Source organism: Sorex araneus, chromosome 10, assembly GCF_027595985.1.
Source record: "Sorex araneus isolate mSorAra2 chromosome 10, mSorAra2.pri, whole genome shotgun sequence".
Lineage (NCBI taxonomy): Eukaryota > Metazoa > Chordata > Mammalia > Eulipotyphla > Soricidae > Sorex > Sorex araneus.
In genome coordinates this window covers 47,483,489-47,508,522 of record NC_073311.1, presented here as the reverse complement: position 1 = coordinate 47,508,522, position 25,034 = coordinate 47,483,489, and the positions used below count along the sequence as shown (strand labels likewise).

General features: G+C 44.4%; 1 protein-coding gene across 1 annotated transcript in view; it reads right to left on the bottom strand.

Moving 5' to 3' along the window:
* POLR3B (RNA polymerase III subunit B) overlaps window positions 1–25,034 on the bottom strand; it is a 115,888-nt gene that overhangs the window by 23,534 nt on the left and 67,320 nt on the right. The window contains exons 19-23 of the mRNA XM_055118184.1: window positions 21,750–21,877; window positions 10,840–11,049; window positions 8,303–8,461; window positions 6,032–6,149; window positions 5,002–5,144 (exon numbers count right to left, since the gene is read on the bottom strand). Of these exons, the coding sequence (XP_054974159.1) occupies window positions 5,002–5,144; window positions 6,032–6,149; window positions 8,303–8,461; window positions 10,840–11,049; window positions 21,750–21,877 (758 nt within the window). The remainder of the gene's footprint in view (window positions 1–5,001; window positions 5,145–6,031; window positions 6,150–8,302; window positions 8,462–10,839; window positions 11,050–21,749; window positions 21,878–25,034) is intronic.

Below are 25,034 nucleotides of genomic sequence, written 5' to 3'. Positions count from 1 at the left end.
ATAGTTCCAATCTGACTCCGATCAGCATTCTTCATAAACGTCTTCCTATTTAAACTCTCTAAAGAGCTGACGGGAAAGAATACGAAGGGAAGACAGAGAGCTTCCTAGACTCAGCTCTGCTCTACTTCCCTCCGGGCACCCATCTACCACGTAAGCCGGCCTTCACTCAAAGACACCACACGGACCAGGACCTGGAGGTGATCGAGGCCCCGGGAGTTTAGTAGCCCCAACTAGTGTCAAACCAAACAAATACAAGTTTTCTTCCTTTGTGAACAAACAAATAACAACTTGAAGAGCGAGGTCACTCTGAGCTAGCTCATCTTTCTAGAGTTCTGCACTGGGGTGGGGGGTGGGGGTTTGTGTGGACCAGAGCCTTGATCAAAAGTGTTTTTTTGGTGGGGGGGCAAGGGGAGCTAATCCATGACACATTTACTGATGGGGCACACCATGGACCTCACAGACGCAAAGGGGCTGGACCGCAACAAAATTCACTGTATTTCTCATAAGAAACAGCCCTGGATGGTGTTTCCCTCTTTGCTTCTCGTGGGGGCCACACCCAGCAGTGCTTCCGGGCTGTGGAGCCGGTATCAGGCCCAGGGCCTCAGCCGGGAGGTTTGGGCTCCACCCTTGAGCCTCCCCTGGCCCCAGGACCACTGACGGTCTAGAATCTACAAAGCGTCCCGTGACCAAACACCATGTGGCTCGGTGTCTGTGATGGCCTCTCCTTTATGCAATTTATGAAATCCCTTCTCTCGCCTCATTGGCGGTGCAGGAAGGACTGCATACAGGGCCTTGCATGTGCCAAGTATGTGCGTCATGACTCATGCCAAACACCAGCTTCGAGCCCCTATTTTTTTTTTTTCCCTTTGGAGATCCTCCGAAGCACACTCGTGGGGACTAGGGATACTCCTAGGGAGACTTAGCTGTATGGACCTGGCAGTTCGGGGCTTGGAGGCCACCAGGGTCGCGCTTGGGAGGTGTCTGTGCAGTGACGGGGCCCCCCCGAAGGAGACGCGTGCATGCCAGCCCTTTGACCATTCCCCACATGTCCCGTTCTCAACGGCAATGGGGGTGCACGCGCTTCCGCTCCCGCAGGGGCCTTCTCTGCTCAGTGACTCACTGTCCCGATGACACAGCACTGATTGCTCAGTCCTCAGCACTAGAACTCTCGCTTTCTCACTCACACCTTCAGTCCTTCTCAAGCTCCTCCCGGATGCGCTCACAACACGGCAGAGGCCCCGCTCACAGCGTCCGCTTCGCTGCTAAACACGGGACCACCCGGGAAGCGCTCAGGCCGAGTGGGATTTGCGTCCTCCCCTTCCTCCTCCAACCAAGCTAGAGCACCTGAGAGGCATCCGGCACAGGCCTGCCACGGAGCCACGGGGGGGCGGGAAGGGGGCCAGAAGAAGAAGCCCCACAAGGCCTTCACCGCTGAAGCAAACCTTGAACAAGAGACACACCATATTCCCGAGCACCAAGGATAACAAATGCCCCGACAGAGGGAGTGAAGAAGGCGGGTGCGGAGATGCTGAATTCAAGCCACCTTCCCGTTCCCTCGCGGGGAACAGATCTGCCGACTCGCAGCTGGCGCTACCCAGGACGAGGCCGTACGTCCAAACGGCCTAGGTTTCAAGAGGGAACTGCTGGGTAACTCGCAGTGAGACAGTGCTCTGCATCCCGGTCTCACACACGGCCCCTGAACACCCGCAACACGGCACTGCACCGAGGGTGTGTGAGCTCACTCGTGACGTCCAACACGGCACCGCGGATGCTGTCGGCCACACTCCCCTGGGCTTCACTCACAGCCTCAGTGCTCTCGGGCCTGACTCAGCACCTGTCGGGGCCACACTCGAAGGCCCTGGGTTGTCAGAGGAGCGTGTGAGCTCGTGGACACTCGACACTCTTCCCTCACGTTTCTCTCCTCAGGCGCCACCATGGCTGAGCCACCTGGGAAAGCCGCGGGCTCAAACTTGACTTTGGTTTGTATCTGCTCCACCTCTGGTCATACTTTTGACTGTAACCAAGGATGCTCCTGCCTTCCTGGAGGCCCGGGGGAAGATCGCGGGGAGACCGTTTTCCAAGGAGCCAATTCTGGAAGGAAAGGGGGGCCCGGAAATCCAGCCCCCGTCTGAAGCATGCCTTAGCACCAGGGGCTGGCGTGTGTTCCTGACAGGTACGGGGCAGAGTCCCACTCCGGGCAGGTGGCAGAGCAGCGCGAGGGAAAGCCGCTTCTCCAGGAAGACAGCGGTTTTGAAAAGAAAATCACCTCACAGAGGAGACGTGGGCCTTGGCAATGAACCCCTGGGGCCAGTCCAAATAGATAGCCCACCTCAGATGTTTACTAGGAAAAATAAATTGCGCTGATTCGAGGAATCATGGCTTTGCTTGGTTATTTCTGCATAGTCAAGATATTAAATCATTCTACAAATATATAGAGTGACTACCGTATTATACCTAAGTGCTATGTGGTTGCTTTGGGGATTGAGCAAACTAGCAGGGCATGTTTCCTGCTAAGGAGTCTGAAACACACTTACATTGGCCCCCACGGATACCTCAGCAACACAGACAAGTTGTTGTTTTTACATATACAAGTGCTTAAAAAACAACCACCAGGGGCTGGAGCGATAGCACAGCGGGTAAGGCATTTGTCTTGCACGCGGCCGACCCGGGTTCGATTCCCAGCATCCCATATGGTCCCCTGAACACCGCCAGGGGTAATTCCTGAGTGCAGAACCAGGAGTAACCCCTGAGGATCGCTGGGTGTGACCCAAAAAGCAAAAAAAACAAACAAACAAAAAAACACAACCACCATTTTTGATTCCTTATAACTTACTTTACATATAGAAAGAACTCCAAAAAAATAAAGAGCTGCTGTTATGCCTCTGGCTTCAGATGGGTCATATTCAAGGAAGGACCAAACGGTATACCACAATTACGGGAAGGACCCGGGTCAGCTGCTAGCCTTCAAGCCGAGGTCAGAAAGATCCTCCTACAGAGAAGCTGAATAAGTGCCAACAATGGTTTAATATCTGCCCACCCTCCAGTGATAGACACCAGCCCACAGATTCTATTCCTGGGCACAGAGCCTCAAACTGTCTTTTAGGGATCAAGGATAAAGTACGTATTACAGGAAACGTTCTAGTGACAGAAACAAACACAAACTGGGTCCTAAAAACAAATAAGGAGGCTATAAACATCAGGAACATAAGAACACTGAAAAGAACGAAAGAAAAACCCAAACAAGGCTGAAAACTAAAATTCAAAGTTTCATTCAAAATTAAAAATATGACAGATTTAAAAAAACTAACATTGAAAACTTGCTGTCTAGTTGGCTGAGAACTGCCAGCGGGGCCCCAGGCCTTCCGAGCACTGTTTGGGAGCCTCTTCCTCCCCCCCCCCCCCCCCACACCTCCAAGCCCCTGATTTCCTAGTATGGAAAAAAGGCATCAGGAATTTTAGAAATCCAGGAACAGAAGATAGTGGTAAAACCTTTCAAAGGGAGAGGAAAAGAGATAGGAGAGAGGAAAAGAAGGAAAGAGACATAGGATGTGCATGCATGCACACACATACACACGCCAGGTGCACACACACACAACCAGGAAGAATGAAGCTCTAATTCCCGACTAAGACGGAATCCGGAGGAGGATGTAGTGATACCACTGGAAACCCGTGGGGAAAGGATTTTTCAGTCAAGAATTCTAGACTCGACCAAGATATCATCATTCTTTCCACTTTTCTACTCAAGTGGGCACAAACTCTTTTCCTGTTTGTTTTCCATTGATATTCTCATCAATCTGATCAAACTCAAGGAATGTAGGCCACTCAAAAGGGTTTCCCCTTGGATTAAAAATGATCTGGAAACTGAAAACAAGATAAACACCTCACTACAAGTGAGAGGAACCCTGGGAGGAACACAGAGACGGACAAGCCGAGGCCCCAGAGATGGAACAGACCTGTCACACCGCTGCTGCAGCTGGAAACGAGGTCTGGCGGTGAAGACCCCGCCCAAAACACTAACAGCCCCCCAAATACTACAGCACAATACTCACTGCGTCTATAGGAACTTACTGGTCAAGTGGTTTTCATTTCTAAAGTAGTGCTTTGTCTACACTACAAACACATGCACCCACAGATAACATATAGATCAAAATTTACTGAAAAGGAAAGTACCAGATTTCATTTCCATATCTTCAATTTAGGCTGGAGCGATAGCACAGTGGGTAGGGCGTTTGCCTTGCATGTGGCTGACCCGGGTTTGATTCCTCTGTCCCTCCTGGAGAGCCCAGCGAGCTACCAAGAATATCCCGCCTGCACGGCAGAGCCTGGCAAGCTACTGTGATGTTATGCCAAAAACAGTAAGAACAAATCTCACAATGGAGATGTTACTGGTGCCCGGTTGAGCAAATCGATGAACAGGACGACAGTGATACAGTGACAATCATTAGCAACTGCCTATGAAGTATCTACTATGAGAAAGGCTCACCGAGGCTTTATGAGAATGTAAGAATATGATCTCCATTCTCGGGAAGGTCAGTGGATTTGGGAGAGAGTGGACAATCCCAGAAATGTACGCCGGCTTTCGACTCTCCTCACAATACTCTGATACTAAGGTCCTAGGGTATTGGACATTTATAAACACACTCAGAACAAAGATTTTTTGAAAGGTGTGTAGCCTCCTTGAATTTTTTCATTTAAAACATGCACAAAATGGCTTTAAAAAAAAATAACTACCTGTACTCTAATACGCATGTCATCTGGAATGTATTTATAATTTTAGGTTAAGCAGTTGTTGAAGGAACCCACGGCAGAGAGAAGCAAAGCCAAAAGTACATTTTTAAATGTCATTAAAAGATAGGTTAATCTGAGAACTAAAACAAGAGTACTTTTTTGTAAGAACAGCTTTTCAAACTCTTGTTTTAACCTACAGTTCTTACCTATTTGGCTAATAAATACTTTAGTACATTCCATTTTATAACCAAGTTGAAAACTGACGCAACTTACCTTTCTGCCCATGGCGACTGCTGAATTTGTCCCCAATCTCCGGGCGTCTTGTCTGTCTCAACAGCATTTTGATCAGAAAAGCATCCTCGGCATTCGAAGATATCATCACTTTCTCAATATATGAATCTGTTGCCCCCTTGTAGCTAGTATTAAAAGGAAGTAACAAAACCAAGTAATTTTAAACTGCCTTCTGTGAAACTGTTAATCCCCTATTTAATACCTGCCACAGAATATTCTGACATTCCTGACCGGGGCACCCCAAAATGACTTTCCTTTGCAACACTGAATTCAACATTTACAATTTCTCGTGACCGTCCACATGCAAAATGGTTGACACTGATAAGCACTTCTGAGGCAGGTCAAGTCTCCACCACACGTACTTCCGTACTGCTACTCCTGATCTTAGCCAAGGATAACCGACGCTTGGAGTGGTTAAGAACTCTGCCAAGACCCAGGAGGAGCAGGCCCGGGGTCTGCCCTGAGGCTGCCGGACTGCCCTGAGCTCCCCACGACTCTTTAAATATGACTGCTCCCAGGATATTTAAGCTAGTGATAAATCAACCAAAGAAAGAAGTAATAATATTCCTCTGGCTGTCCCCTTTACCTGAAATCAGTTATACCGATTCTGGCCGAGATTTCAAACCCAGGGCGGAAGGTCTATGTGACCCCACAGCCTAATTTTGCCTTCCCTGCCACACTGTCTTGATAGCCAATATTCATATGCCAGATTGCTATTTCTGGTCCTCCAACCCTAGGAGCTAACTCCTACTTTCCCCTATCCCTTCCTCTTTTTTTTTTTTTGCTTTTGGGTCACACCCAGTGATGCACAGGGGTTACTCCTGGCTCTGCACTCAGGAATTACTCCTGGCAGTGCTCAGGGGACCATATAATGTGTTGGGATTCGAACTCAGTTGGCCACGTGCATGGCAAACGCCCTACCTGCTGTGCTATCGCTCCAGCCCCTCCCCTATCCCTTCTTACGAAACAAAACAAAACGACTTTCTCTTTCCAAGGCACACGCAGTACATACGTGATCGGCACGTCTTTGTACTGCGGCTGCTGAGGTGCGCTGCTTCCTTCCAGAGGAATCTGAGTGACCGTGGGCATGGACTTATTGACGAGCACTTGCTTATTTTCCACCTTCTCACCTATGAGAGAGAGCAGCGGGTTAGGTCTGCCACTGTTACCTGTGTGGAATGCAAAGATGAGTGGAGGATGAAACGACACGATGAGCCAGACTCCCAGGAAATTCGGGCATGGAGGGAAAACATCTGAGTCTATACAGCGGGACTTGGAGTTCAGCAGAGCTCACCTGCAATTTTGCTTTTTCAGTTTTTGGCTTTGGGGGTGACACCTGGCAGTGTTCGGGGGATTCTCCTGACTCTGCTCAGGGGTCAGTCCTAGTAGTCCCCAAGGACCATATCTGGGGCTGGGGATCAACCTGGGTCAGCCACATACAAGGCTTTCCATCTGCTCCCTCCCGGGCCCTCATCTATAATCCTGCACACTTTTTTGAAAACGAAACAAAACAAAAAAACCAAAAACACACTAAGGATAAAATCAGGAAACGGGCCACACTAATAATAAAAAACCATCATGACAACAAGTAGCAATGACACATATTTCTACATAGCTATCTATCTCTAGCTTGGGAACTAGGACAGGTTTAAACCACTTACTTTTATTAACGGTTAGTTCAATAAAAAACTTGTCACCAAAACCTCCCTTCAATTTTCTGCTAGTCCCACTGTTGTATTGTACATTTTCACAATTTCCAAAGACCAACTGCTATCGTCCTGTTACGACACTGAGTTTCTCAGCCACGTAGCCTGGGTTAGGAGTGGAATTCTCCAGAAACTCAAGAGAGGACGGGAAGAAGCTGCCGTGCAGTACGCGGCTACTGGCTTGTGCCATCCAGGTGGGGAGGATCTCTCTTCCTAATGCCCCCACACAGCCTTTGTGTCATCCTCACCCCGGGCCCAGCGGGCTGGCAGGCTGCAGAGCTCTTGGGCTCACTCCCTTCTACTCTGTCGTCCATCACTGCTTTTAGAGCCACAGTGAAGAGTATCAAGGCCGCAAGACCTTGCCCGGCCCTGCTCCTCACGCTCACGTTCACAGAGCTCCACGCCCCAGCCGGGGTGTCCTTTCAGTTCCGTCAACTCTCAGGTGACAGGACACATGCACAAGCCTGTCCACTGATGCTTTCCTCCTTCCTTCCCTGACTGCCCACTTCCCTGGGGAATGCTACCCCAATTTTTCTGACTATTGAATATCTGGTTTTCTTGCAATCTTCTTGCTACCGGAGATCTCACAGCTCCTTAGATATATATATTTTTAATAACGTAGGAGCACTGCGATTTATTTAGCCATTGATTAAGCTGATTGAACTGGGCATGAACTCCACATTACTTTTTTTCTTTTTTTTTAATTTTAAAATTTTGTAAGTTAGTTCACAATGTTTGATTACATTCAATATTCAAACACCAATGCCACCACCAAATTTGGGATGTTTCCATCCCAAACCCCAGTCCCTGTCCAAAAACACAACTGAAATAATATATTTTGTATTGTCTGTTCTGAAGAACTGCTGAATATGCTTACAAAAAAGTGTTCACATGGGAAACAGTGTGAAGATAGTTCTATTTTGGCAGGAGCCATTGAGACATTCTATAGGATATCACTAACGTGCTGTTAAAGTTTGGGTGATGTGAGCCTTGATCTATATACTTAGATGACTCTTTAAACTGGCTGACACCAACTGGCACGGGTCTGCATGTAATCCTGCGACCCACGGCAATCTCGCACACCGGCCGCCGAGGCTCCCAAGGGCCAGGGCTGTGGGCTGCATCACAAAATTCATGACCAGCCTGTAATTATAGTGCAGTGACGCTGTTGCGAGGGGAGCTTCTAAGGGCATGAGCTAAGAGCACAAATGACTAGTGCACACGCAGAGCCATGATCTTCTAAGGATTCTCTTAGAGAGGCTTTCCCATGGTTCACAATGACAAAACTAGAAAAGTGTAAGAGCTGTGACGTTAATCAGCAACAAAAGCACTTGAGGCCTGGGGTTCAATCCCCAAAACCCCCCAAAAAATTAAATGACAGAAAAGTTAGGTTACTGCTCTGTAAAACTACCTGCGCAGAGAAACAGACTGAAAAGAAATTCATCAGGAAGGAACACACCAGTGTAAGAAGAAAGCAGTGCATTTGCAGGTTTATTTCCTGCTGTGCTTACCAAATATTCAGATATATTGCTGAATAACTTTCATAATTTCAAAAAGGAAACCTTTTTTTCTTTTACCTGGAGAACAAATGCCATCTGCATCTAAAATTTCGTGTCGCCAGATGGGTTTCCTCGTTGCAGCATCCAGTATCGGCCCCATCACTTTATCAAAAGTCTGATTGGTGTATCTCTTCAATGTGCATTTAGCATTTTTATATACCAGGCAGCGCCCAAAGCCTACAATGGAAACAAAGGGGGTATCAGACAAAATGCCAATTCCTCTTATTGGGCGATCCAGTATTATCCACTTTACCCCAACTTCTTGCTCCTGCCACCCCACCACCCCAAACTCCTTTACACTTAGATAACCTGGGGTCCTCAAACCCAGTACTTCTGTACTGAGCCTAAAAACCCTGCAATCTCTACAGCCGTTTTCCAGCACGGAATATGCAATCCTTGTGAAGGGGAAATGGGTGCGGGAATCTCAGTGTCCCTGTGGTTCACTTCCAGTAGAGTCAAGGCAGGTGAGGATAGAAAAAGGCCTCAGGGATCACCACGCTTAACCCCTCTACCAGGAGGCAGAGTTCAAAGACACTAAGCGGACAGGGTCCTCCCGAAAGCTGGGACAGGCTGGAGGACAGACCAAGTTCACTGTTTGTCAGGATTCTTTGGATACATCCCTTGGGTACAGAACTGCTGCTAATTTTCTCTGGTAAGTTTTCCTTTTCTTTTAAATAATTAAACTGGAATTTTGTTCTTTTCTGATTTTGCCATTAAAACAAAGTTCCTTAACTAACAAACAAAAGAAGAAATTTTTCTTCTACGAAAGAGAATGGAAAAGAAGCAATAAAATAATTTTAATAGGAGAGATAATTTACGTACCATGAAGAATTTAATTTAATTTGATTGTATTTTTTAAAGTCACATCTACAAATATGACAGGAAAAGTGATGAAGAAAAAGTTTCAAAATCAATGCAAAATCTAAGCAGTGAGAAAAATAAGTAAAGTGAACAGAAGAATATCTTGAGATAGAGCAAAAGGCTCAATCACTCAGCACCACAGGGAAGATGAATCAGTTGTAAAATTGCCCGGAAGAGCAGTCAATCCTTCAACACTAAATATACTTTCCCAAGATTGTGAGGTTACATTTCTTTCATTTGCCCTTTGGCCAAGCAGTTATTTTAAACGTGATTCTCTTGTCTAATCTCCCCCAGGATACAATGAGCCATGTCAGAGTTCACTTAAATAGGAAAACGTCTTCAGATTAAATGCCAGGCTGCCGCTGATGAAATACACCCAGGGCTGAAAAAATCCTTTGCTTAGGGTTCTCCGCCCAAAGCAAAAGTCTCCCGAGAAATCTAAGAATATGAATTTAGGAGATCGATCCCAGTGGAGCCCATTTCTAAACGGAATCCCAGCTGTGTGAATGTAATTTTTAAAATATAAAGGTGACCGTGGACGAAACGTCCTGGTCCTGCTACTCCCCTCCGACAGTGGATGAAGACGTTGGGTGTCTCTGAGCAAGGTTTCAGTCATCCTGGCTCCAACCGAATTGTCTTTGGGCATAATAAATTCAGCCCGAGAGCCAGCTGCTTTGGAAACATTACATGATCTTGAACTTTCGTACAATGGCCGTTAACGCCAACGTGCAGTGTGAGCCTGAACTGCATGAAATCAAGGCGTGCTTCCTTCTAGATGTAAAGGGACCTTTTATTCACAGGTGGTAGCCTAGAAGCTAGAAAACGCAAACCCAGATCACTAAATGGTGTTTCGAAGTTCTGACAGACATCACAAAGTCTTCAGATTTCCACATCAACGTTACCAGTTAATCAGAAAGGGAAACAGCGAGTTTTAAAGCATGGCTGTTGTCATTTGGAGGAAAAAAAGAGGCATAAATTAAGTGCAGCCAACATTAATGCCAAAGACACATGTCTAGGGGTACTATTATGGCTGCCTAGCAACTACAAAGAGTGAAGGGGCAGGCATAGTGGGTATGCCAGAAAGGAAAGGGAGAAAACAGAGATTATGAAGAGAGAAGTCAAACTTTAGATCGGGTGATAGCTCACAAAGCATGAACTGATGATTTGTGAAAATAAGTTGTCAAAAACTGGGAAGGAAAACATGAAAACTACAAGGCAAGGTTTTTGAAAATGTTATTTTTAACTTATATCATTTTGCTAACAGAAAAAGATTTAATATAGCACTGATAGATACAATTAATGGAAATAGCCTCTTAAATACAAATGTTGCTACTATCTCTCAAACATGTTTGCTACTCAATTTATCATTGGATATATGAAAAAGGTATTTTATCCTAATCACTGCTAGAAAACACAAGTTCATACACGACTTCTATCTGTAGTGTCTCAAATGACCAGTCAAGTAAAATAGAAAAAGAGAACCAAGATTCCTTAGTAGTACAATTAACAAATTATTTCTATTTAATGTTCATTTTAAAAAAGGATCACCAAAACATCACTTCTCATTCACTCATGTATCACAAAATTAAAATCACTTGAAACAATAATTTGACACCAAGTGACTTATGTTGATCATCCTGTGCTTCCTATTTTACAAAGCAACGTTGTCGTCAGAATTGTAAAAATGTTCTTACCTCTGTCCAGAGAAGCCTTGTTTAAGACAAGAGCATCTTCAATATCATAGCCACTGTAACTCATCACGGCAACGGTGGCATTCTGTCCAGCTGGTAATTTCTCGAATTCTATCAACTCAATGGTCTTTGTCTTAACCATGGGTTTTTGTGGATATGCAAGTAAATACATGAGCGTATCAATTCTGTTCCGCTGGTTGTATCCAATGGTACCTTGATTAATATTGGGGAAAACAAAACGCAATATTCTAGCATGTGAAATAATTAGGCGGGGCTGAATACAGAGATTAAGATATTGGTTTCATAATTAAAAATAAACTTAAAAATAAATAAATAAAAATAAATAAAAATAAATAAACTTCAGGTCAAACATTTCAAAAGCAATATTGTCTTAAATGGCTATCAACTCTCAGAATAAATCTTTCCCAGTAATGTTTCAATTCCTATAAAGAAGAGAAGTCATACTACACGTATCAAAGGACATCGATGCCATTCTTAGTCAATTTCAGCTTTTGGGGTTTATCCAGGCAATTTCATTTGAGGAATTTTAGTCTCACTGGTTAACTTCACAAGTGAGTCAACAATTCTGGGTTTGGTGTTGCTATTTCCCAGGCACATTTCTAGTTGCTGGGAAGGTAATTGGAGAACTACATGACAACATGAAACCACATGACAACATGACAGGCAAGGGGCCTTACACAGGAGCACAAACAGATACATCTTGTTAAAAAAAATAAATTACTAAAGTCCTAAATGAGAAAGAAGGCAGTAGCAGGAAAAGAACAGAAAAAATGCAAATTCAAATGAAAGAGGATTGTGTTCCTTCATCTGTGTAACTCTTCGTTTGTTAAGCAGTTAGTAAACATCTACTCTGTCTAAAGTCTAATGGTCAACAGGGAGAGGCCTGGTTCCTTCCAGAAGGAATGTGGGCCTCGTGCAATTAGGAATAGGGGCTGGTCCCGCCTTGGCAATGGGCCTTTCCCTCTGAGGAGACCAAGGAGGGTGCTACCATCACTAGATAAAAGTGGTTCTTTAGAAACTTTTTCGACAAATGATGTAACTACCTTGGTACAGCTCTCCACTTCTTCAGTTCTTAAATGTTAGTAAAAATTGAATAAATTTAATATAAAATGTTGCCAAATTCAGTGGAGGATGAATGTGAGGCGAGACCTTGGCTCTCTGTGCTTTTGCATACTGTAAAGGCAGCGTCACAGCTGAGAAGAAAGAAATCCTATCTGAAGGTCAGTGATTGTGGCTGAGTTGCTAGTCGGTACTGCGAGTTCTAAACTGGTGTAGGTAACAGTTGTATAATTCACAGTGTAATGTGTCTCCCCTCTACCTTGTAACCATTGCTTTAACCCTACCTTATAAAGAACCACTAGGAAAGTAAATGAATAAGAAAATAAAATTTCTGTAGGTGAAATCAGAATATTGCCCATTTTCTTGCAGGGCTTGGCCGGGGTTCAGACTGGCCCGGACTGAGGCCCTTCCCTCCCTTGGGCTTGTGAACAGTGGGTCCCACTGGAGAGACTGCCAAACAGAGAAACTCAGGCTCATGTGGGGGCCACCGAGCCCCTGACTTCTCCCAGATGCGGAATGACTGAGATGTCAGGGCACACGCTCGTGTCAGACGAGCAGAGTCAGCCCGAAGCTCCTCTCTTGCTCATCTGCCCCCAAGGCCACACTCACAACACTCTCACTCCCAAGAAACCCAGGTGCCACTCGACGGAATGAAATTCCAACACAAAACAGGTCGTCAAGACTCTGTTTGGGGTTGACGATGGGGCTCATGTGTTGGGCCTGTGACTTAATCCCCAACCCCGTATGGTCTCCAGGTATCACTAAGGGCCCCCGAGACCGACCTGAGCACCACAATACTGAAAGCAACGGCAGCAACGGCAGGACACAAAGAGCTCAGTATGTATTTCCTGACCCCCGACCTCCTCCGTCCTCACTTGTGTCCCTAAAGCAGGGAAATTAATCGCATTATGCCTTAATCTCTAGACACTTTATCAGGGACTCCATTGAAGCACTGTACCTAAACTACACCCAAAAAGCTTTCTGTCAAGTTACATTATAAGCTTCCATTTAACTCCCGTTCTTTTAGTGCCAACTAATAAACTGGCCAGGACACCTGGTAATAGATCACTTGCTGCGACAGCAATCAAGCCACCGCTGCCTGAGTCTCGGTAAAGTTCACTGACGAGTTTGCTCTGTCAGGCGAAGTCACTGAGAATTTATGTGGAGACTTGGGTTCCAGCTGCACGCTTTCCCCAGCTTGAGGGGAGGGTGGAGGCAATGCCCCACCAGGCCGCCAACCGTGTCTCCTGAAGCCAGAGACAAGCATTATTATGCGACAGGGCAGCGTAAATGGCTGCCTCTCTGAACAATGGCGAAAGACACTGGATCCTGCTATAAATTGTGCTACAGGGCCCGGGACATAATTCTCGGGCCTTACCACAGACCCTGAATGGGTGAACAAACAAAACGGGTCAGCAAAACGTTTGGCGCTGAAGTATTAATTAGAAATCTTTCTTAGAAGACTTTAAAAAAAAAGAAAAGAAAAGCGCATGAGTAAGTTTTAGAATTATTTTTCGTGTGGCACCAACAGTGGGCATGTGGGTCAAAGCATGTTTTACTCAGTGGACAGCACTTGCCAGTGTGAGGTCCTGGGTTCAATCCCGAGCATGGCAAAAATCAAACATTAATTTATAGCTGTGACCTCTGTACCGTAAAACTTCGACACCCCTCTCCCCCATCCTTTTTATAAAGAACAGGGTTAGTTCTTTGTCAACAAGCAAGCTGGGTTTTGGTGGGGACGGGTCGGAAGGAACACACCTCATGCACGATGTAGCTGGACATCCTCCCCAGCACTCCTTCGGGCAACCCTGCCCGCTAACTCTGCACATGGGGCTGGCGAGAGAGTCACAGGCCAGAGCACAGGCTGTGCACGCAGGAAGCCCAGGCCAAGGCCCCAGCACTACCCGGTCCCCTGAGCACCACCACGGCTCACCACTGTGCCCACAAAACAAAACTGAAAGTGATTTTAAAATAAAAGAGAATGCCAAAGATAAACTGAATTATACATCTAGTCTGGGAAAAATACATGCTCCAACTAGGATGATGCCATTTCTTGAGCCTCGTTGTAACACTGAGCTCGTTTTGGGTTCCTTTAAAGGAACTTGCAGAGATCAAAACTATCCCAATGAGAACATCTTTCGGCTGCTTCTTCCGCTTCATCCCTGTAGTTTTCAAGGATGTCCTTCCCTTACTACTAAGGGCATACTATTTCTTACAAAGCCAGATTTTCTTGATCATAACTTCCTGGACAGGGGGTTGAAGAGGGATTTTGGCCACACCCAGCAATGCTCAGGTGAACCATATGGAGTGCCAGGGATCAACTTGGGTTGACCACATGCAAGGCAAGTGCCCTACCCACTGGATTATTTCTTTGGCCCAATCGTAACTTTCTTACGCCACAAGCTGGCAGAAAAAGCTATATATGTGTAGGGTGAAAAAAGTAAAAACCTTCTTTTATTCAAAAGTGAAATGAATGAAGATTAGTAAAGATGTGAAGAGCTTAGGAAATGTGCAGTGAAAAAAAATTAAAGTTTTCTGTATTAACCATTTTTTTTATCTTCCTTCCCCCAATCTCTCTATTTAATCTCTCAACATTCCTGACTATAACAAACTTCAGCCCTTACAGTAAACAAACTGATGAGTTCTGACGGACATATACACTTCTGAAATCCCCACAATCACAATGAGAACCTTAGCGAGGGAGAGAGGGGCAGAGACCAGCCAGGGGCCCCAGTACAATTGGCATCACTGCAGGGCCCCCTACCCAGGCACAGAATTGGGAGCACGCGAGACAGACTGTCAGGTGTGCACCAAAACTCACCCCCAACTCCTCCCTGTGTTCCTGGCCCCAAACAACCTCAGATCTGCTTTTGTTTGTTCTTAAATCCATCTGAGGTTCTAGGTTAGCCTGACTTTCCTGGAATCTTATTAAGCGAACCATTCAGTACGTAGGTGCTTGTGACGGCTACTCTTGGTTCCTGCGTATGGCTGCTCACCTGCTCCCCGCTCTTACTGTAGTAAGAGCCAGCGTGTGGATATATGACATGAAAGTCCTTTCCATGTTCAATTCTTCAGATCAAATACCCAGGAGTGGAATTTCTGGGTACTTTGGTAAGGGGATGATTAACTGTAAGAAAATACTTAATTATCTAAAGCGGTCACATCTGTTTACATCCCTCCTCGAGATTCATAAGCAGCTCGGATGCTTCACGGTCTCCCTTTGCCAGTCTTTTTCTGCTATGTCCTCATAATTGTGCAGCAACGTTTCCGTTTTAATTTGTATTTACCTGATAATCAGTAGTGCTGAACACATTTTCATAAAGTGTATTGGTCACTCCTATAATTCTTTGTGATATATCTGCTTATGTTTATTCCATCTTTTAACTGAGCTGTCCTATTCTATAGTTCTACATATGCAAATTTTTTTTTTTTTTTTTTTGCTTTTTGGGTCACACCCGGCGATGCACAGGGATTACTCCTGGCTGTGCACTCAGGAACCACCCCTGGTGGTGCTCAGGGGACCATATGGGATGCTGGGATTCGAACCCGGATAGGCCGCGTGCAAGGCAAATGCCCTACCCGCTGTGCTATTACTCCAGCCCCCTACATATGCAAATTTTTTTATCAGAGATATTCATCGCAAATAGTTCTCCAATTCTGGAACTTAATTGTGTCTATTTCAAAGATCAAAACTTTGATTTTAAAAAAGTTCAAGTTATTTAGGTTTTTAAAAATATTTTATGCTTTATATTTAAGAAACCCTAGATCAAAGTCATGAGATTTCCTTCTTTAAGTTTTACAGTTTTGTCTTATATTTAATCAATTTCTGTTACTTTTTTTTAATGATACAAAGTAGGAGTTGACATTAACTTTTTTCTATATAGATATAATTAAATATGTAATATCCCTTTCTCTGATATTTACCGGACACAGCCACTGAAAACCAGGTTCCTTTTAAACGTGTGCATCTACTTCGGGACTCGTAGTTCTACACTTATGTCAGGATCACGCTGACTTTTACTGTGGCTTTACGGTAAGTCTTTTACTTTTTCTTGGTTTTTGGGTCACACCCGGCGATGCACAGGGGTTACTCCTGGCTCTTCACTCAGGAATTACCCCTGGCGTTGCTCAGGGGACCATATGGGATGCTGGGATTAGAACCCGGGTCGGCTGCGTGCAAGGCAAACGCCCTACCCGCTGTGCTATCGCTCCAGCCCCAGTCTTTTACTTTTTAAAATATATTACAGGACTTTTATTTGTTAATGTCATATAAGAAATTTAGGCAAGTTGCACTTAAAAAAAAAAAACACCCTAATTAATGCATTTTAAGAAGATGCCTTCCCTCCCCTTCCCTCCCCTCCCCTTCCCCACATGAAAAAAGAATCCAAGAGAAGTAACCAAAATACAAAGTTTTGCAGAATCCTTCCTCCAGAGTGCTTACATGATGGCTAGGTTAACACCGCCTTCTTAAGGATTTTCTCTTTGCTACTTAAAATTTTTTGTAGCTTCATCACAAAAAATTCAGTTACAAAACTTTGATATGCTGAAAAATACTCTTCCCCCTCCCTCACAGCACTGTCAGACAGAAGGGGGAATAATCAAGAGCAGACTGCTAATCTAGATGAAGCGGTCTTCAAATCATACCCAGACACACAGTGGTTCATCTACCCTCCCCCCCCAGCCCCTTCTTGCAAGAACTTAAAGGCAAAATTTATGGTAAATCTTAACATGAGATTGGATAAGCCTTCCGATGTCATCCTTTGTTTTTAGGATTCTTCTCTAAAATCTGTATTTGGTTTCTTGACAGTTAAATCTAAGGTGCTCAGAGACAGGAACACGTAAGAAGTCCTTCCTCTACCCGCAGAGCTGGCGCTAGGCTCAGCACGAGAGACAGAACAGTGACTGAGAGACACACACCCCCCAAGGGGACAACACAGTCTACCAGGAAGGCACCTTCCGTGATGCGGCACTCTAGCACTGTCCTCCCGTTGTTCATCGATTTGCTCGAGCGGGCACCAGTAACGTCTCCATTGTGAGACTTGTTGTTACTGTTTTTGGCATATCGAACATGCCACGGGGAGCTTGCCAGGCTCTGCCATGCGGGTGGGACAAAACAAAAACAAACCCAAAATATATTATCAAATATATATTTGATATATATGTGTGTATATATACATATACATATATATATATATATATATATATATATATATAAATGCCTTCTATCAAGAAGGCATTAAGAGTTTCCTTTGCTTGGGGCTGGAGTGATAGCACAGCGGGTAGGGTGTTTGCCTTGCACACAGCCAACCCGGGTTCGATTCCCAGCATCCCATATGGTCCCCTGAGCATCGCCAGGGGTAATTCCTGAGTGCAGAGCCAGGAGTGACCCCTGAGCATCGCTGGGTGTGACCCAAAGAGCAAAAAAAAAAAAAAAAGTTTCCTTTGCTGTGAACTGGGGGGTTAGAGGAGATGATAAAGATGAAAATAGTAAGAAGTGATGCAGTAGGAATAGGAAAAAAGGAGAAAAGAAGATAGTTTCTGTCCACAAGAAGTTACTATGGCATAAGAGATATAACCTACTATAAGCTACCAAAACAAGAATTCTCCATCAGAGACAAACTAACACAAAACAAAAAAAACAAAACAAGGTACTACTGTTCCAGAGAGAGAAAGAGAGTACAGTGGGTAAGAGGCTCTCTCACCCGCACCCAAGCACAGCCAGGAGTGACCCCTGCCAGGGGGAGCCCAAACACCCTTGCCCTCCCCTCAACAGGGATTATTATGTATGACTGGAGTATTAACACTAAAAAAGAAAGAAATGCAAGTATTTGGACATGCATTGGTGGCAACATCAGGATTAATATGAGTATCAGCAGTGTAATAAAAAAAACACTCATGATTGCCTCACAATATCACCATCCGCCTCTATGAGCATTCATTATTAACACTCTAGTCTCAGAAAACAGTACAAGAGCTCATACCTAAAACAGCCACAGTGACTGAGAAAAATATTCTGAGCAACAGCAGAATTATAAATAAGAAGTTCCAGGGACAATGATGTGGTCGGGACTGCTTTTCATGTTGACTCCCAAATGGACAAAGAAAACACGTACATGTACACACACACACACATACACACACACACACACACACACACACACACTCATTCAAACTGAAAGTGGGGGGGGGATGAGAAAGTGCTGAATGAAATAAAATGCTGCACTGCATCCCATCCTACGGTAAGGGGGAAGAGCAACGGGCTTAGGAAAAGCAGCTACTGGAAACAAAGACAGAAGCAGTGTTAGTTCCCGAGTATATATGAAAAAAAAAAAAGTTCCAGCAATTTGGAGTTGAAGGGGAGGGGGCGGGGGAGGGGCGGCCTCTGATGCATATTCATTAATCACGCTGATAGTGACTGAAAGATCCTTTTAAAAGCAGGGGAAAGGGCTCCACTAGAGGATTGCCAACTAATAAAATGGGCAGGATATGAAAGCGTGACTCATGTGAACTTGGTGTCTGGTGCCAGGGAGAACGCACCCGAAGCGGCCCCGACACACAGGCCCTTTCACACACGTCTACCTGCCCGCTCGCTCTGACCTGGCCCAGCTCGGCCCGGCCACGGGAGGGAGCTGCTTCTGAGGAGCACGGTGTGGAAACCTGGACCCTACTCGTGACAGTCAACTAAACAGTCTTGGCCTTCAGAACGAGCCTCTGCATCTCACACTAGACTCACGCCGGCTCTGACAGCCAGGGGAAGGCTCTTGGTCTCCAGGGCATGCTCTGCTTCACTCTCTTTCATGGATTAGGGGGAAACTACTCTCTCTTGTTTCTTCATACAGTGGAGGGGGAGAAGTTTGCGGTCAATGGTAGATAAAAAAAAAAAAAAATCTAGGCTGGCTGGCTGGAATTTAGTGATCTGATACTAGGCTACTGTCTTCTACTTCCCACATGGATGAACCAAGTTGGACAGCAACCACAATGCGGCTCCATTTCTTTATTGTTTTGGCTAGATTTGGTGGAACTCAGACGACTCCCAGCTCCGCGCATCAGTGGCACTGGGGAAGCATGCGGTGCCGGGGCTCGAACCCCGGCCACCCCGTGCAAAGCACGGATGTGTTCAGCCCACTGAGCTCTCTATCTCTCTGGCCCAGTATGCAAACTATTAGTAATGTTTTAAATGAATATTGTTCTAAATTTCACAAGGAGTCCGGGTGACATATTGTCTTCGACAAAGGCACAAGTTTAAAACAGGATTCCCTGGATGCCAGTTGTCAAAACTGCACCGCAATGAAATGGCTGGACTGGGAGAGGTCCAACCCAGAGAACTAGGTCTGCTGGAGGGCCCTGGGTCTTTGCTGCGGGATTTCTTTTTCCCTCTGCCAACCTCTTCCTTTTGTGTCTTTCTCATATAGACCTCGCTCAACGCTTCTCCAGCTAGTCCAGTGTCCAAAGAGAAAAATGTGCTCATATTATGTGCTAACTTTAAATGCACTTTTATCTCATTGCTTTTCTTTCCAGTCAGGTGTTTTATAATAACAAACAGTGACAAAGGCTTTTTCATAATTATTATTACTTAAGATATTCAGTGGCTTTTGTCTCCCCAGCGTCAGCAGTAACGTCAGAGGATTGTATCCAAGGAGCTAAATGTGCAGGACCCAGGGTCAGAGCAGCTGAATACACCATCCTCAGAAAACACAGACAATGAATTGCAAATGACACTCAAAACAAAACGAGAAAAAAAACCTTCACACAGAAAACTACAAAAGAACTCTACAGACACTGAATTGGCTTTCTGTACACACTGATCCTGCTTAACTGTGTGTGGTAACGAACCAAACATTTCAGATACTCAGGGACACAAAATAAAGGCTTTCTTCTTTTTCTTTTTTTTTTCCTGCAGGAAAGGAAGTGACAAAAACCAAAAATATTATTTCTTTGCTTCTAGATTCCGCTTTGAAAATTAAAAAAAAAAAAAAAAAAAGAAGGACTCTCAAAAGTGGAGCTAGATAGAGACAGCCTTTTCTGCTTCCGTCTCCAAACACACTAAAAGCGGCAGTGGCGATAAAGTGATTAGTCTTCCGTTAATTCTGCTGAAGGTTCTGCACAAAAGGTGCATTGTTTCAGCCGGGATTCACATCATGAAACAAAATGGTTTGGTAAATCCAGTCGAAGTGATAGCCCTTTCACGACACACAGGGTTCCGTACTGTATATCTCCACTTGTTAGCAAGTCAGAGGCACAAGCGGGAAATCGGCCTGCTCCGCTGCCGAGGATGAATGGGGGAGGCTGAATTGATGAGCCGCTGTTTAGATTTTCCCACTGGGAATCGCTCTGAGCTGTCCAGGCATTATATCATTCAGGTAAATGGGAACAGGACAACATGCTTCTTATTTCTTCGTGGCAAAGCAAAGGGCACTATAAAATCTCAGAAAGAAAGACGCACTATCTGTAAGGAGAGCTGGGGCTTCTTAATTGCTAAGTTGTGGCCCCCAACAGCTGATTTTCGTAACAGAGAAGCTAACTGCCATCCTGGCTGTTATCCAAAGGCACTACAAAAAACCTTTTATGGTTTCTTTATGTAGTGCCTTGCATCAGACTTTAAATCAGAGATGACGGGTCATACTGATGTCATAAGCATACATGAGGGTAAATTTTATTAAATGTATTAGGATTACAATTATTGAAAAAATACTTCAAAAAACAGTTTTATAAGCAGGGTCAGTGATGTGGTTCAGAGGTAGAAACATTAACATCTGAGGCCTTGAGTTCAAGCCCCAGAACCGTAAAAGAAAAAAAAAGTTTGTAACTAAAATCTTTTTTTTTTTTTGGACTTCTGTACCATCTTCAAGATAAAAGTTCAGATGCCTTTATGCATTTATGCATTTCTTTTAAGGACTCCCCTTCAGCACACCGCCCCACTAGTGCAACCCCAAATAAGCGTGAAGACTTTCCTATGCGGTGTCTGCTTCTAACGCACTCTTCCGGAAACCGCCTGTCAGGCACAGTTTCAGTTCTATTTAGGAGATAATGTTCCCTGCAACCTAAGTGACCTTCCTCCGAGGATTTCTTCAGATCCTCGCTATCAGCCTGTAACTGCACTGACTCCAGTACAGTGAACTACTATTTTGGTGGTCCCTCCTGCTAGATTATGCGCTGCTGAAGGACAGGGCTCTAGCTCATCAATATTTTCAGGTTCCGACTTCAGCGTCTAGTTTACAACTGACGTTCAATGAACGTTATGGGTGGATGGAGAGTTGGACGCAAGAAAAGTAAGAAAAAGCAAGAAAAAAAAATTGAAAATTTATGTGTCAAGAAGTGGATATTTGAGAATCGACAGACGCAACTGCAGAGATACGGGTTTCGATGACTACCACCTAGACTGGAGATCTTTCGACCACCAGCTGACGGCTCACAGGTGTGAAAAGGGTGAGACACTGTTCTAGAATGATCGAGCATAATCTGACGCACACCAAGCATCTACGTCTCTATTTCCTTTCCCTTCACCCCTGGTTTTTTCACCTGTTCTCTACTTCTTCTGGAGAACAACTTGTATTCTACAGGGTTTCTCTTCATAACTGCCTTCCATAACTGTGATATTTATGACCGGTACTTGTTTGCTCAAGGGAACCAGTTCAGAGAGGGTCTCCCCAATTTTGTTTAAGCCTTAGACATAACCTAGAAGCACTGAACTATTCCACACGCAACTCTCCGAGCTCGATTATACTTAATCGCCATGTAATGCCTAAATTGGCAAACCCGGTATCCTAGTAAGAATAAAGATGTTAAGTCTTTTATGCAAGTATTAGGAACCAAATTCAAGAAGGATATCTCACCCATGGCTTGCTTCCCCATGGCACACTGATAGGTGTTTCTCGGGGACTGGTTATGATGAGGGTATGGGATGAGGCCAGCACAGACACCAAGAAGAGTGAAGGGTTCAATCTCCAGGTGGGTGGTATCTCTAGAAAGTGAATAAGAATCAGACATCTGAAACACCAGTACTAACACAAATAGCTCTCTCCTTTTTTCTTTTTTTTTTACATCACAGTTGCAGTTCTTTAGTTAACTGGTCTTTTTACTGCATTATTCATTTATTTAAAAGAAGTATCTCTTAAAGAATATAGATATGACCATGTAGGTCCCCAAAGGGATTGACCGGACGCTTATATAAAGTTTTATACAAATATAATTTACATAAAAACATAAAATACAATCGACATAACTAAGCCTTCAAAACAGAAATTGATCCTATTAACACTGATAAAATGAAATCATAATAAATTTTAAAACTTTAAAAAATGGATATATCATTACTTATAGAAATACAGAAGAAGAGAGATAGCACAGGTTCCTGTATGTAAGGAAATAAATACTACATAGTAATAATATAAGATACTCTTTTAGCATATGGACTATAGTAGCAACAATATGTACACTGCATGAATAAACCATTTTCCCTCAGTTTTCCAACTTTTTCAGTGAGAAAGTTATAGTACCGCTTTAGCGAGAGGACCAAATTACTACACTTACTATAGACCGATGGGAATCAGTACTATAACCACTAGCCAACTACTGAAGAGATCTAGAAATGTTAGTATCATGGAGGAAATGAATTTAAATCATTTTAATTTACCTTAACCTGAAAAACTTAAAAATGGAGCTATTTAACTATCCAGCTCAGGTAATCTTTGAATTGTTTGTGGCAAGTTCTATTTGTACATCTTCTACAACATATTTTTACTGACCTGTCTGCTACATATAACATACACAGAGTAAAACCTTACCCCAAAGGTGTTAGAAATCTAGCTGCTTCCATACTCTGTTTTTGCAGAAAGCCTTGTCTTGGCTAAGCTATTTCGGCTGCTTGTTTTGTGGCTGTGACTGACCCCAGGGCTGAGAAGGGTTGTAGTGCACGCAGTCTCCCCCTGAGCCACATCCTTGACTGCCACCCCGGCCTCTGGACAGTTCTTAGGCCTTCTCTGACAGCAGCAGGTGTCACATTCAAGACCTGTGTCTGCAGAGACCCTCTTTTCCGTCGTCAGCTATTCCCGACAAGCAAGCAGATGCTTCACGGGCCTTGTGAGGAGCGGTGACCTCCAAGACAGCCCATTGCTTCACGGAAAACGAGTTGCAATATATGTGGTAAACAGATCTCCCACTTGGCCAGTTAGCATCTTACTATTATTACTTATTTCCTGATACGCATGTATTGAATTATGAATTATGTTTGGTTAGAAATGATGTCTTGCACGTGTATCTTGGAGAAAAGCTTTGGCCGCTGGCCTTCGGACCGAGCAGAACCCCGATCCTCTTGATTAGCAGAGAGGTCAGGCATCTCAGTTTTGGTTTTTTTGTTGTTGTTGTTGCTGTTGTTTGCTTTTGTTTGGGGCACACCCAGAGCTATTCAGGTGTCACTCCTGTCTTGGGCACTCAGGAATTACTCCTGGTGGTACCTGAAGAACCAAGTGGGATGCCAGGGCTCGGACTGGGCCAGCCACATGTAAGCACCCTACCCCCTGCGACTTTATTTACTTAAAAAAAAAACTTTTAGTGACATTTTATATATTTTATAACCTAGAATAAAACAGAATTTGTTTAAAGTGTACCCTACTATTTAAGGCTAGGCAATCTGACATTCTCATGTAAACAAAACATTTTCCAGGTGTAAAGTTAAAAAGGAAGAAGGTAAATAAACACTGAAGTTTCTTTTTTTTTCCCCATGACAACAAAATGCATAAAGATAATATGTCATTTAATAATTATTTAAGATCCTACCACTCTGGACTGTGGCTTACAAAAACAAGGAGGCTACCATAAATTCCCATCCTGTATAGGAATTCAAATATTTATTAATAGAAGACAAGCAATAATAAACTATGCATAGATAATACAATTAAAAAAGTAAATAGTATGTGCCTGCACTCACCAAAAATACTAACATGGAAAAATATTCAAAATGTTAATAATGCTAAGTATAAAGACCAAAGCTCCGAAAACCTATGGCTATTGTCTTGCTCACTGTGTAGGACCATGTATGTATGTTTATATTCACTGAAGAAAAAATGTGTAGGGGCTGGAGAGATAGGACAGCAGATAGGACGCTTGCCTTGCATGTGGACAACCCGTGTTCAATTCCTGGCATCCCATATGGTCTCTTGAGCACCACCAGGAATAATCCCTGAGTTCAGAGCCAGGAGTAAGCCCTAAGCATCACTAGTATGAGCCCAGGTCCAAACAAAGGAAACAAGTCCAGAAGAGTGAATGGAGATGTGACTCAAGTGGTAGAGCAGGGCCTAGGGCTTAATCCCTGGCACCACATTCCCCTCCCCTCCGCACCCATAATAATAATAATGATAAAGATCTAGCAGCGAACACAAAACACATTAGCACTAGCTATTTGGAGGGTAGAGTCTGGGGGAATGGGGAAGGAAGTGGATTCAATCTTCACCTTAGGGGCTGGAGCAATAACACGGTGGGTAGGGTGTTTGCCTTGCACTCGGCCGACCTGCGTTCAATTCCCAGCATCCCATATGGTCCCCTGAGCACCGCCAGGAGTAATTCCCGAGTGCAAAGCCAGGAGTAACCCCTGTGCATCACCAGGTGTGACCCAAAAAGGAAAAAAAAAACCAAAACAATCTTTACCTTAGACATTTTTATACTTTTAAAAATGTCACAAGTGTAAATTAAGTAATACTTGTGTTTTTAAAACAAAATGAATTTGATGAATGAGGTTGCTTGGTGATGCCAACAGTCATTTCATTTATAGCAGCAAACAATATAGAAAGTCGTTGTTTTCATGAAGCTTCTGGTGGAAGGAGACAGTTCACAGAGATGATCAAAAATACCTATTTTACTGGTTTTAATGCAAAGTGATCAGGACGAGAATAACGAAGCAGCGAAGAGGGGCGGACAGGGCAGCTGTTTCAACTTGACACGGGCAGTCAGCAGGACTCACTGAGAAGGGGACACGTGGGCAGAGGGCTGGGGGTGCCAGGGAGGGCGCCGTGCAGGTCTGAGAGGGCGGTGAGGACACAGCGGGAGGCTCAGTGAGAAGTCGCCTGCCCGAGTGCGCCAAGAAGTGCCGCTGCGGCCGGAACCCACTGACGGGGGCGAGGAGG